Below are 12,064 nucleotides of genomic sequence, written 5' to 3'. Positions count from 1 at the left end.
ATATTCATTTTTTCAAGCCAACATAAAAATTAAACTACCATTTCACAAAAAAAAATCGGACTCATCTCAATATTAATATTGGGTTATAGGCTTATAGCCATGTTCAACTTGCGCCAAAGTGATATTGGCATGAGTAACAACATCACCATTCCTCGACAACAAATTTTTTGACCCAAGTCCCAACTCAAGATGAAATCTTGTTTTTTTACTGTTCGTACAAGTTACAACATTATTTTCAGGAACCAAATAATTATCTCCAAATTTTAGATTCTAAATATCGCTTGACCATTCTCCTCCTTACCCAAAAGCGATCAGAGATATAATGACAACTAGAGTTTAAAAGGGGCTTTCTTGTTGAGAATAGAATGTAGAAGTCAGTTAGGACTTTCCATGAATATAATTTTACTGAATGATTTGTTTATTAACTTTATTTTTATGTATATCTAACTAGTTTTTTTTAATTGGGAACACCCACAACGACATAAGAGATCAAAGTCTTTGGAAGGCAAACTAATAAGACAAACTAGTATTCATTGACATCTCTCCTCCATGACCTTTATATAGACCACCGACATTTTCAATCGCATATCATTACATGCAGAATAAGTATTTCTACAAATCCTACCATTATACCCATATTTTATTTACTCATATATTTAACATATATTACGCATGTAAATTTTTTTCATGTAATTTTTTATGTTATTAAATTATATGATCATCCAAAAGATCTAGATTCAAATTTGTTTCAATCTTTAAATGTATTTAATTTTTTCTCTAGTAAACAAAAAAAACAAAAAACAAATTTGAAAATCGATTTAGATCAAACAACATGAATTATTTTTAATATAATAAAACTACATGAATTTATGATGAAATAAAAATAAAGAAAGGAGGCCAACAAATTATCACGAGAATTGAGGTGCATGCAAATATCAAATAAACACAACAGGCATTTCATTATGGTTTGTTCTGGTTTTATCGCAATTAAGGTGTCTGTTGAGTATCATTGGTGCCTCCTGAAGATGCCGGTGGCGTTGCAGATGTTGATGCCTCATCAGCTCGATGATTATCACCCATCTGTTGGTTTTGTGTCGTGAGGAAATCATCAGGCATAGGAATATCATTATATTCCGGTACTTTATCAGATCCCATGGTGGCCACGATCTCATTCTTTGCTGAGACGATTTGCTCTTTTAAATTGTTGAGAATTTTTTTCGTAAGCCAAAGACATACCAACACAACCGGTTACGAGATCCTGTATGCGGGCTTCAGCTTCATAGCTGAGAGCCTTAACAGCATATTCAAGTTGTAAAGGTGAGAAAGTCTCATTGCTCAGTATTTTGTAAACATTTTCGGCTCCAAAAATTCTATGCACACGGTCAAATTTTTCAGGCTCCGTTGATGGAAAATATGGCGCAAAAACGCATTCACCTGTACACACGGATTTGAGGACTTTGCATGCAGAGCAAGGATTGGAAGCCATTCTTCTTCTTTGTATTATCTCTTTTAACCCTAAAAGACACAGATGGATGAAATGAGAAGAAATAACTCTTGAATCTTTATATATAATAAGACTTCAGATTTAGTTATAGACTACATATATATGTTTGTGGTTAAACTGTGAGATATTGAAATTTTTTTTCTAAAACTCCTACTAGCTTTTAGGGAAAAAAAATTCTACGGCTTTAATATAATGTACAGAAAAAAAGATCAAAGTATTGATACTTGACTCAAAGATCACAAAACCAAAATCAAATGAATATGCTAAATGAATTGAATGAAAGACTGAGACTGTTTTTTTTTTTTAAAAAAAAAGGGCCTAGATCGAGACTATTATACCTCGAATATCTTGAAAATGTGACTGATGCCTGTAGTGAGGAAAATAGTCTTGGTTTTTAAGCAATTATATACACTTTGAATTTGTATGTTTAGAGGCAAGTTCAATTATAATAAATGTTTAAATTTTGACTAGTACTTGTTAGATACCTTCCATATTTTCAATTACCATAATGCCATAGAGTAGACTACATACTCTCGTTTTTGGAAAGATAATATCACATCAAACTTTTCTCAAAAAAATAAGATGATAATATCACATTTATCATTCATTAATGTGTACATTTAACTTTTTTTTATTCATAATATATATGACTTTTTATTTTGATTATTTCAATACATCAAAATTTAGAGAGTTAGGGTTTATCTGGTATATCATAGCTGAATAGCAAAATAGTTGAATAAAAAACATACATATAATCAATTGGACGAGAAAACTTAAAACTTAATAAACTTAAATCTCTAAAATACTATTGTTAAAATTATTTTCAAAATTTAAAATTTGCGAGATGGATTGAAAATAATTTGTTAAATTTTATTATTATCATTCTGTTCTTATCACTATAAACAGTATATACTCTACAAAATCATATTTTCAAACAAGAAAAACGTGAAAAAAAAAATCATATTGTTCAACCTCGTAGTTTAATTAATTTTTTATTTGTTTTATAAGATTTGAACATAACTTCATATTATTCGTTTAACCTCATATTAGTTGTTTAAATTCATATTTTGTGTTTTGATTTGTTTTAATTTCTCAACTTCAGGGGCATTTAGGATCTGATTCTTTGAAAAAAATGAGAAAAAGAATATGGTAATAAATAAATATAAAATTTATAGAGGCATAAGGAACATAGATAGAACCAATTGAAAAATTTTGAAAAAAAAAATTGAAAATAGTAAATTGAAAAAAGCATATATAATCACTAGATGGAGATTTCAATGTAAAAAAGTAAAAAACAATGGATTGAAAAAATTATCAGCTACAATCATCAAGGAAAAAAATATAAAATAAATCACAAGAGAAATCAAAAGTTGAACTAAAATATTAGAAGCTTAACTTAAAATCTGTCCCAACTATTAATTCTTATATAAACTATTTAATTTAAATTCAACTGTGTAACAAACATTAAATCATAAGCATAACTTAAATCAAATTTAAATCTAATTTAAAACATCATAAGCATAAGTTAAATCAAATTAAAATTTAAATTAAAAAATCATCAATATATGAATAAAAAATAATACAGATTATAAGTGTGATTTTAATCTTTATTTTTGAACTAATAAATATAATTTAATCTCAGTGCAAAAGAAGAAAAAAAAATATGAGTCAAAATTAAAAATAACAAGCTAAGCAAATTTTAAATATCTAAAGAATAAAAAATAAGAAGAAAACTACAGTACCAAAATTAACGTTCAATAAATAATTGAAAAAATAAAAAATTATAAAAATATAGAAAAAATGACAAAGAGGAAAAAATAATAATACAACAACAAATAAATATACAAAATATTAAAGATATACGTAAAACAAAAATGGAATTAGTGATAAATATATATATATATATATGTGTATGTGTGAAAAAACCTAAAATTCATAATTTGAAAAAGTTAATAAATTAACACTAAATCATGATTTGGATTAAAAAAAACTCGATAAAAACAATGGATGAATAAGCTCATTAAGATATATCAAAAAAATTATAAAATAATATAAGAAATTCAAAGTTGATAGTCTATAATCCCGCAGCGTAGTGCGGGTTCCCTTCTAGGATCTGATAATCACCAACTAAAACTCTAGAGACTTGTGCTGAATCATCACCAACTAATATTCATTTTTTCAAGCCAACATAAAAATTAAACTACCATTTCACAAAAAAAAATCGGACTCATCTCAATATTAATATTGGGTTATAGGCTTATAGCCATGTTCAACTTGCGCCAAAGTGATATTGGCATGAGTAACAACATCACCATTCCTCGACAACAAATTTTTTGACCCAAGTCCCAACTCAAGATGAAATCTTGTTTTTTTACTGTTCATACAAGTTACAACATTATTTTCAGGAACCAAATAATTATCTCCAAATTTTAGATTCTAAATATCGCTTGACCATTCTCCTCCTTACCCAAAAGCGATCAGAGATATAATGACAACTAGAGTTTAAAAGGGGCTTTCTTGTTGAGAATTGAATGTAGAAGTCAGTTAGGACTTTCCATGAATATAATTTTACTGAATGATTTGTTTATTAACTTTATTTTTATGTATATCTAACTAGTTTTTTTTAATTGGGAACACCCACAACGACATAAGAGATCAAAGTCTTTGGAAGGCAAACTAATAAGACAAACTAGTATTCATTGACATCTCTCCTCCATGACCTTTATATAGACCACCGACATTTTCAATCGCATATCATTACATGCAGAATAAGTATTTCTACAAATCCTACCATTATACCCATATTTTATTTACTCATATATTTAACATATATTACGCATGTAAATTTTTTTCATGTAATTTTTTATGTTATTAAATTATATGATCATCCAAAAGATCTAGATTCAAATTTGTTTCAATCTTTAAATGTATTTAATTTTTTCTCTAGTAAACAAAAAAAACAAAAAACAAATTTGAAAATCGATTTAGATCAAACAACATGAATTATTTTTAATATAATAAAACTACATGAATTTATGATGAAATAAAAATAAAGAAAGGAGGACAACAAATTATCACGAGAATTGAGGTGCATGCAAATATCAAATAAACACAACAAGCATTTCATTATGGTTTGTTCTGGTTTTAACGCAATTAAAGTATCTGTTGAGTATCATTGGTGCCTCCTGAAGATGCAGGTGGCGTTGCAGATGTTGATGCCTCATCAGCTCCATGATTATCACCCATCTGTTGGTTTTGTGTCATGAGGAAATCATCAGGCATAGGAATATCATTATATTCCCGTACTTTATCGGATCCCATGGTGGCCACGATCTCATTCTTTGCTGAGATGATTTGCTCTTTTAAATTGTTGAGAATTTTTTTCGTAAGCCAAAGACATACCAACACAACCGGTTACGGGATCCTGTATGCGGGCTTCAGCTTCATAGCTGAGAGCCTTAACAGCATATTCACGTTGTAAAGGTGAGAAAGTCTCATTGCTCAGTATTTTGTAAACATTTTCGGCTCCAAAAATTCTATGCATACGGTCAAATTTTTCAGGCTCCGTCGATGGAAAATATGGCGCAAAAACGCATTCACCTGTACACACAGATTTGAGGACTTTGCATGCAGAGCAAGGATTGGAAGCCATTCTTCTTCTTTGTATTATCTCTTTTAACCCTAAAAGACACAGATGGATGAAATGAGAAGAAATAACTCTTGAATCTTTATATATAATAAGACTTCAAATTTAGTTATAGACTACAAATATATGTTTGTGGTTAAACTGTGAGATATTGAAATTTTTTTTCTAAAACTCCTACTAGCTTTTAGGGAAAAAAAATTCTACGGCTTTAATATAATATACAGAAAAAAAGATCAAAATATTGATACTTGACTCAAAGATCACAAAACCAAAATCAAATGAATATGCTAAATGAATTGAAAGAAAGACTGAGACTGTTTTTTTTTTTAAAAAAAAAAGGGCCTAGATCGAGACTATTATACCTCGAATATCTTGAAAATGTGACTGATGCCTGTAGTGAGGAAAATAGTCTTGGTTTTTAAGCAGTTATATACACTTTGAATTTGTATGTTTAGAGGCAAGTTCAATTATAATAAATGTTTAAATTTTGACTAGTACTTGTTAGATACCTTCCATATTTTCAATTACCATAATGTCATAGAGTAGACTACATACTCTCTTTTTTGGAAAGATAATATCACATCAAACTTTTCTCAAAAAAATAAGATGATAATATCACATTTATCATTCATTAATGTGTACATTTAACTTTTTTTTATTCATAATATATATGACTTTTTATTTTGATTATTTCAATACATCAAAATTTAGAGAGTTAGGGTTTATCTGGTATATCATAGCTGAATAGCAAAATAGTTGAATAAAAAACATACATATAATCAATTGGACGAGAAAACTTAAAACTTAATAAACTTAAATCTCTAAAATACTATTGTTAAAATTATTTTCAAAATTTAAAATTTGCGAGATGGATTGAAAATAATTTGTTAAATTTTATTATTATCACTCTGTTCTTATCACTATAAACAATATATACTCTACAAAATCATATTTTCAAACAAGAAAAACGTGAAAAAAAAAAATCATATTGTTCAACCTCGTAGTTTAATTAATTTTTTATTTGTTTTATAAGATTTGAACATAACTTCATATTATTCGTTTAACCTCATATTAGTTGTTTAAATTCATATTTTGTGTTTTGATTTGTTTTAATTTCTCAACTTCAGGGGCATTTAGGATCTGATTCTTTGAAAAAAATGAGAAAAAGAATATGGTAATAAATAAATATAAAATTTATAGAGGCATAAGGAACATAGATAGAACCAATTGAAAAATTTTGAAAAAAAAAATTGAAAATAGTAAATTGAAAAAAGCATATATAATCACTAGATGGAGATTTCAATGTAAAAAAGTAAAAAACAATGGATTGAAAAAATTATCAGCTACAATCATCAAGGAAAAAAATATAAAATAAATCACAAGAGAAATCAAAAATTGAACTAAAATATTAGAAGCTTAACTTAAAATCTGTCCCAACTATTAATTCTTATATAAACTATTTAATTTAAATTCAACTGTGTAACAAACATTAAATCATAAGCATAACTTAAATCAAATTTAAATCTAATTTAAAACATCATAAGCATAAGTTAAATCAAATTAAAATTTAAATTAAAAAATCATCAATATATGAATAAAAAATAATACAGATTATAAGTGTGATTTTAATCTTTATTTTTGAACTAATAAATATAATTTAATCTCAGTGCAAAAGAAGAAAAAAAAATATGAGTCAAAATTAAAAATAACAAGCTAAGCAAATTTTAAATATCTAAAGAATAAAAAATAAGAAGAAAACTACAGTACCAAAATTAACGTTCAATAAATAATTGAAAAAATAAAAAATTATAAAAATATAGAAAAAATGACAAAGAGGAAAAAATAATAATACAACAACAAATAAATATACAAAATATTAAAGATATACGTAAAACAAAAATGGAATTAGTGATAAATTTATATATATATATATGTGTATGTGTGAAAAAACCTAAAATTCATAATTTGAGAAAGTTAATAAATTAACACTAAATCATGATTTGGATTAAAAAAAACTCGATAAAAACAATGGATGAATAAGCTCATTAAGATATATCAAAAAAATTATAAAATAATATAAGAAATTCAAAGTTGATAGTCTATAATCCCGCAGCGTAGTGCGGGTTCCCTTCTAGGATCTGATAATCACCAACTAAAACTCTAGAGACCTGTGCTGAATCATCACCAACTAATATTCATTTTTTCGAGCCAACATAAAAATTAAACTACCATTTCATAAAAAAAAATCGGACTCATCTCAATATTAATATTGGGTTATAGGCTTATAGCCATGTTCAACTTGCGCCAAAGTGATATTGGCATGAGTAACAACATCACCATTCCTCGACAACAAATTTTTTGACCCAAGTCCCAACTCAAGATGAAATCTTGTTTTTTTACTGTTCATACAAGTTACAACATTATTTTCAGGAACCAAATAATTATCTCCTAATTTTAGATTCTAAATATCGCTTGACCATTCTCCTCCTTACCCAAAAGCGATCAGAGATATAATGACAACTAGAGTTTAAAAGGGGCTTTCTTGTTGAGAATAGAATGTAGAAGTCAGTTAGGACTTTCCATGAATATAATTTTACTGAATGATTTGTTTATTAACTTTATTTTTATGTATATCTAACTAGTTTTTTTTAATTGGGAACACCCACAACGACATAAGAGACCGAACTCTTTAGAAGGCAAACTAATAAGACAAACTAGTATTCATTGACATCTCTCCTCCATGCCCTTTATATAGACCACCGACATTTTCAATCGCATATCATTACATGCAGAATAAGTATTTATACAAATCCTACCATTATAACCATATTTCATTTACTCATATATTTAACATATATTACGCATGTAAAATTTTTTTCATGTAATTTTTTATGTTATTAAATTATATGATCATCCAAAAGATCTAGATTCAAATTTGTTTCAATCTTTATGTATTTAAGTTTTTCTCTAGTAAACAAAAAAAACAAAACATAAATTTGAAAATCGATTTAGATCAAACAACATGAATTATTTTTTATATAATGAAACTACATGAATTTATGATGAAATAAAAATTAAGAAAGGAGGACAACAAGTTATCACGGGAATTGAGGTGCATGCAAATATCAAATAAACACAACAGGCATTTCATTATGGTTTGTTCTGGTTTTAACGCAATTAAAGTATCTGTTGAGTATCATTGGTGCCTCCTGAAGATGCAGGTGGCGTTGCAGATGTTGATGCCTCATCAGCTCCATGATTATCACCCATCTGTTGGTTTTGTGTCATGAGGAAATCATCAGGCATAGGAATATCATTATATTCCCGTACTTTATCGGGTCCCATGGTGGCCACGATCTCATTCTTTGCTGAGACGATTTGCTCTTTTAAATTGTTGAGAATTTTTTCGTAAGCCAAAGACATACCAACACAACCGGTTACGGGATCCTGTATGCGGGCTTCAGCTTCATAGCTGAGAGCGTTAACAGCATGTTCATGTTGTAAAGGTGAGAAAGTCTCATTGCTCAGTATTTTGTAAACATTTTCGGCTCCAAAAATTCTATGCACACGGTCAAATTTTTCAGGCTCCGTCGATGGAAAATATGGCGCAAAAACGCATTCACCTGTACACACAGATTTGAGGACTTTGCATGCAGAGCAAGGGTTGGAAGTCATTCTTCTTCTTTGTATTATCTCTTTTAACCCTAAAAGACACAAGTGGATGAAATGAGAAGAAATAACTCTTGAATCTTTATATATAATATGACTCCAAATTTAATTATAGACTACATATATATGTTTGTGGTTAAACTGTGAGATATTGAAATTTTTTTTCTAAAACTCCTAGTGGCTTTTTCGGAAAAAAAAATTCTACGGGTATAATATAATATACAGAAAAAAAGAACAAAGTATTGATACTTGACTCAAAGATCACAAAACCAAAATCAAATGAATATGCTAAATGAATTGAAAGAAAGACTGAGACTGTTTTTTTTTTTTTTTTAAAAAAGGGCCTAGATCGAGACTATTATACCTCGAATATCTTGAAAATGTGACTGATGCCTGTGATGAGGAAAATAGTCTTGGTTTTTAAGCATTTATATACATTTTGAATTTGTATGTTTAGAGGCAAGTTCAATTATAATAAATGTTTAAATTTTGACTAGTACTTGTTAGATACCTTCCATATTTTCAATTACCATAAGTAGACTACATACTCTCTCTTTTGGAAAGATAATATCACATTAACCTTTTCTCAAAAAAATTAAATATAATATCACATTTATCATTCATTAATGTGTACATTTAACTTTTTTTGATTCATTAATATACATGACTTTTTATTTTTGATTATTTCAATACATCAAAATTTAGAGAGTTAGGGTTTATCTGGTATATCATAGCTGAATAGAAAAATAGTTGAATAAAAAACATACATATAATCAATTGGTTGATAAAACTTAAAACTAAATAAACTTAAAACTCTAAAATACTATTTTTAAAATTATTTTAAAATTTAAAATTTGCGAGATGGATTGAAAATAATTTGTTAAATTTTATTATTATCATTCTGTTCTTATCACTATAAACAGTGTATACTCTACAAAATCATATTTTCAAACCAGAAAAACGTGAAAACAATTCATATTGTTCAACCTCGTAGTTTAATTAATTTTTTATTTGTTTTATATTATTTGAACATAACTTCATATTATTTGTTTAACCTCATATTAGTTGTTTAAATTCATATTATTTGTTTTGATTTGTTTTAATTTGTCAACTTCAGGGGCATTTAGGATCTGATTCTTTGAAAAAATGAGAAAAAGAATATGGTAACAAATAAATATAAAATTTATAGAGGCATAAGGAACATAGATAGAACCAATTGAAAAAATGTGAAAACAAAACATGAAAATAGTAAATTGAAAAAAGTATATATATATATAATCACTAGATGGAGATTTCAATGTAAAAAAAGTAAAAAACAATGGATTGAAAAAATTATCAGCTACAATCATCAAGAAAAAAAATATAAAATAAATCACAAGAGAAATCAAAAGTTGAACTAAAATATTAGAAGCTTAACTTAAAATCCGTCCCAACTATTAATTCTTATATAAACTATTTAATTTAAATTCAACTGTGTTACAAACATTAAATCATAAGTATAACTTAAATCAAATTAAAATCTAATTTAAAATATTATTAGCATAAGTTAAATCAAATTTAAATTTAGATTAAAACATCATAAACATATGAATAAAAAATAATACATATTATAAGTGTGATTTAATCTTTATTTTGGAACTAATAAAGATAATTTAATCTCAGTGCAAAGAAGAAGAAAACATATGAGACAAAATTAAAATAATAGGCTAAGCAAGTTTTAAATATCTAAAAAAATAAAAATAAGAAGAAAACTACAGTACCAAAAGTAACGTTCAATAAACAATTGAAAAGATAAACAATTATAAAAATATAGAAAAAATGACAAAGAGAAAAGAAAAATAACACAACAACAAATAAATATACAAAATATTAAAGATGTAAGTAAAAAATGGAATTAGTGATAAATATATATATATATATGTGTGTGTATGTGCGAAAAAAACCTAAAATTCATAATTTGAGAAAGTTATTAAATTAAGACTAAATCATGATTCGGATGAAAAAACTCAAAAAAAAAAACAATGGATGGATGAGCTTATTAAGATTATCAATAAAATTATAAAATAATATAAGAAATTAAAAGTTGATAGTTTATAATCCTGCGGCGTAGCGCGGATTCTCTACTAGTTTTCTATAATGGATGAATAAGACTCATCAAATTCTTTAGACGGACCTAATTACAGAAGAGTACAAAGAAGATCTCTAGCATTTCATGGCATTTGCGACTTCACATAAGAAAGTAAAAAATTTCGGTAAAATCCTTTGTCCATGTACTAAATGTCAGAATCGTAGATTCATGGTGATAAATAAAGTATTGTCACATCTGTATTGTAATGGGTTTGTGTCGGGTTACAAAATTTGGTATTATCATGGTGAAAATGATACAATGGTAAATTATACTAGTACTAGTCAACAACCTATTGGAGATAGCTTAGAAGAATCTGCAATGGAAGTAGACTGTAAGTCATGTTGTGAAAGTATATCATCGATTCCTGCATATGACCATAAAGGTGAAGAATCTAACTTAGAAGTGCAGAGGTTCTTTGATATGTTAGACACTGCTAAAACCCGGTATATGATGGTTATAGAGGTTCACATTCCCTTTTATCAGCTGCAACTAGGATGATGGGTATAAAGACAGATTTTATTTTGAGCAAAGAATGTGTAGATGCAATAGCTGATTTTGTGAAATTGCTAGAAAAAAAATTCTTGCACCAGCATCATACTATGAGATACAAAATCTTGTTGCTGGTCTAGGGTTACCGTATAAGATGATAGATATATGCATCGACAAATGTATGATCTACTGGAGAGAGAGGATGAGGACTGTACGGCATGTTTTTTTTTGTCAGAAACCTCAGTATAAGAAAACAAGTGGAAGACTGCCAGTCCCATATAAATGGATGTGGTTTTTTTCAGTTAATAGAGAGATTGAAGAGGTTATATCAATCAGAGCGCACAGCGGAAGCAATGAGATGGCATGTAGAGCACGGATGGAGAAATAGCTCATCCCTTCATATGCAGGAGCATGGAAACATTTTCAATCTATGTATCCCAGTTTTGCGTATGAGGCTAGGAACGTATACATTGGATTATGTACAGATGGCTTCAACCATTTTGGGAAGCATTATAGATAATATTCTTTGTGGCCAGTTATTGTAACTCTTTACAATTTTCCCCCATCATTGTGCATGAGACGAGAGTTCTTGTTCCTTAGCATTCTCTTTTCTAGTCCAGAGCATCCG

The 12,064-nt window shown here is 27.7% G+C and overlaps 2 protein-coding genes across 2 annotated transcripts; both read right to left on the bottom strand.

Annotated features, from left to right (window-relative positions):
• Positions 1 to 987: 987 nt before the first annotated feature.
• On the bottom strand, positions 988 to 1,486 carry LOC18022224 (LOB domain-containing protein 35). Its single transcript, XM_006405105.2, has 2 exons — positions 1,237 to 1,486; positions 988 to 1,193 (listed from the first exon to the last, which is right to left on the bottom strand). Exons 1-2 carry the CDS (start codon positions 1,484 to 1,486, stop codon positions 988 to 990), a joined length of 456 nt encoding a protein of 151 aa, XP_006405168.2.
• A 6,841-nt stretch (positions 1,487 to 8,327) lies between these two features.
• LOC18022222 (LOB domain-containing protein 35) lies at positions 8,328 to 8,825 on the bottom strand. Its single transcript, XM_006405103.1, has one exon. The coding sequence runs from the start codon at positions 8,823 to 8,825 to the stop codon at positions 8,328 to 8,330; it is 498 nt and encodes a 165-aa protein (XP_006405166.1).
• Positions 8,826 to 12,064: the final 3,239 nt, after the last annotated feature.

The sequence above is a fragment of the Eutrema salsugineum genome, unplaced genomic scaffold, assembly GCF_000478725.1.
Source record: "Eutrema salsugineum unplaced genomic scaffold, Eutsalg1_0 scaffold_15, whole genome shotgun sequence".
Lineage (NCBI taxonomy): Eukaryota > Viridiplantae > Streptophyta > Magnoliopsida > Brassicales > Brassicaceae > Eutrema > Eutrema salsugineum.
Note: the sequence above shows the minus strand (reverse complement) of the source record. Positions and strands in the feature narration are given on the sequence as shown.

What these genes read in the sequence shown, in the direction of transcription:
- LOC18022224 (XM_006405105.2), bottom strand. Translation starts at nt 1,486, where the DNA reads ATGGCTTCCAATCCTTGCTCTGCATGCAAAGTCCTCAAATCCGTGTGT. An exon ending in TCTCGTAACCGGTTGTGTTG is followed by an intron (nt 1,194 to 1,236) that starts GTATGTCTTTGG and finishes ACAATTTAAAAG; the next exon opens with AGCAAATCGTCTCAGCAAAG.
- LOC18022222 (XM_006405103.1), bottom strand. Translation starts at nt 8,825, where the DNA reads ATGACTTCCAACCCTTGCTCTGCATGCAAAGTCCTCAAATCTGTGTGT.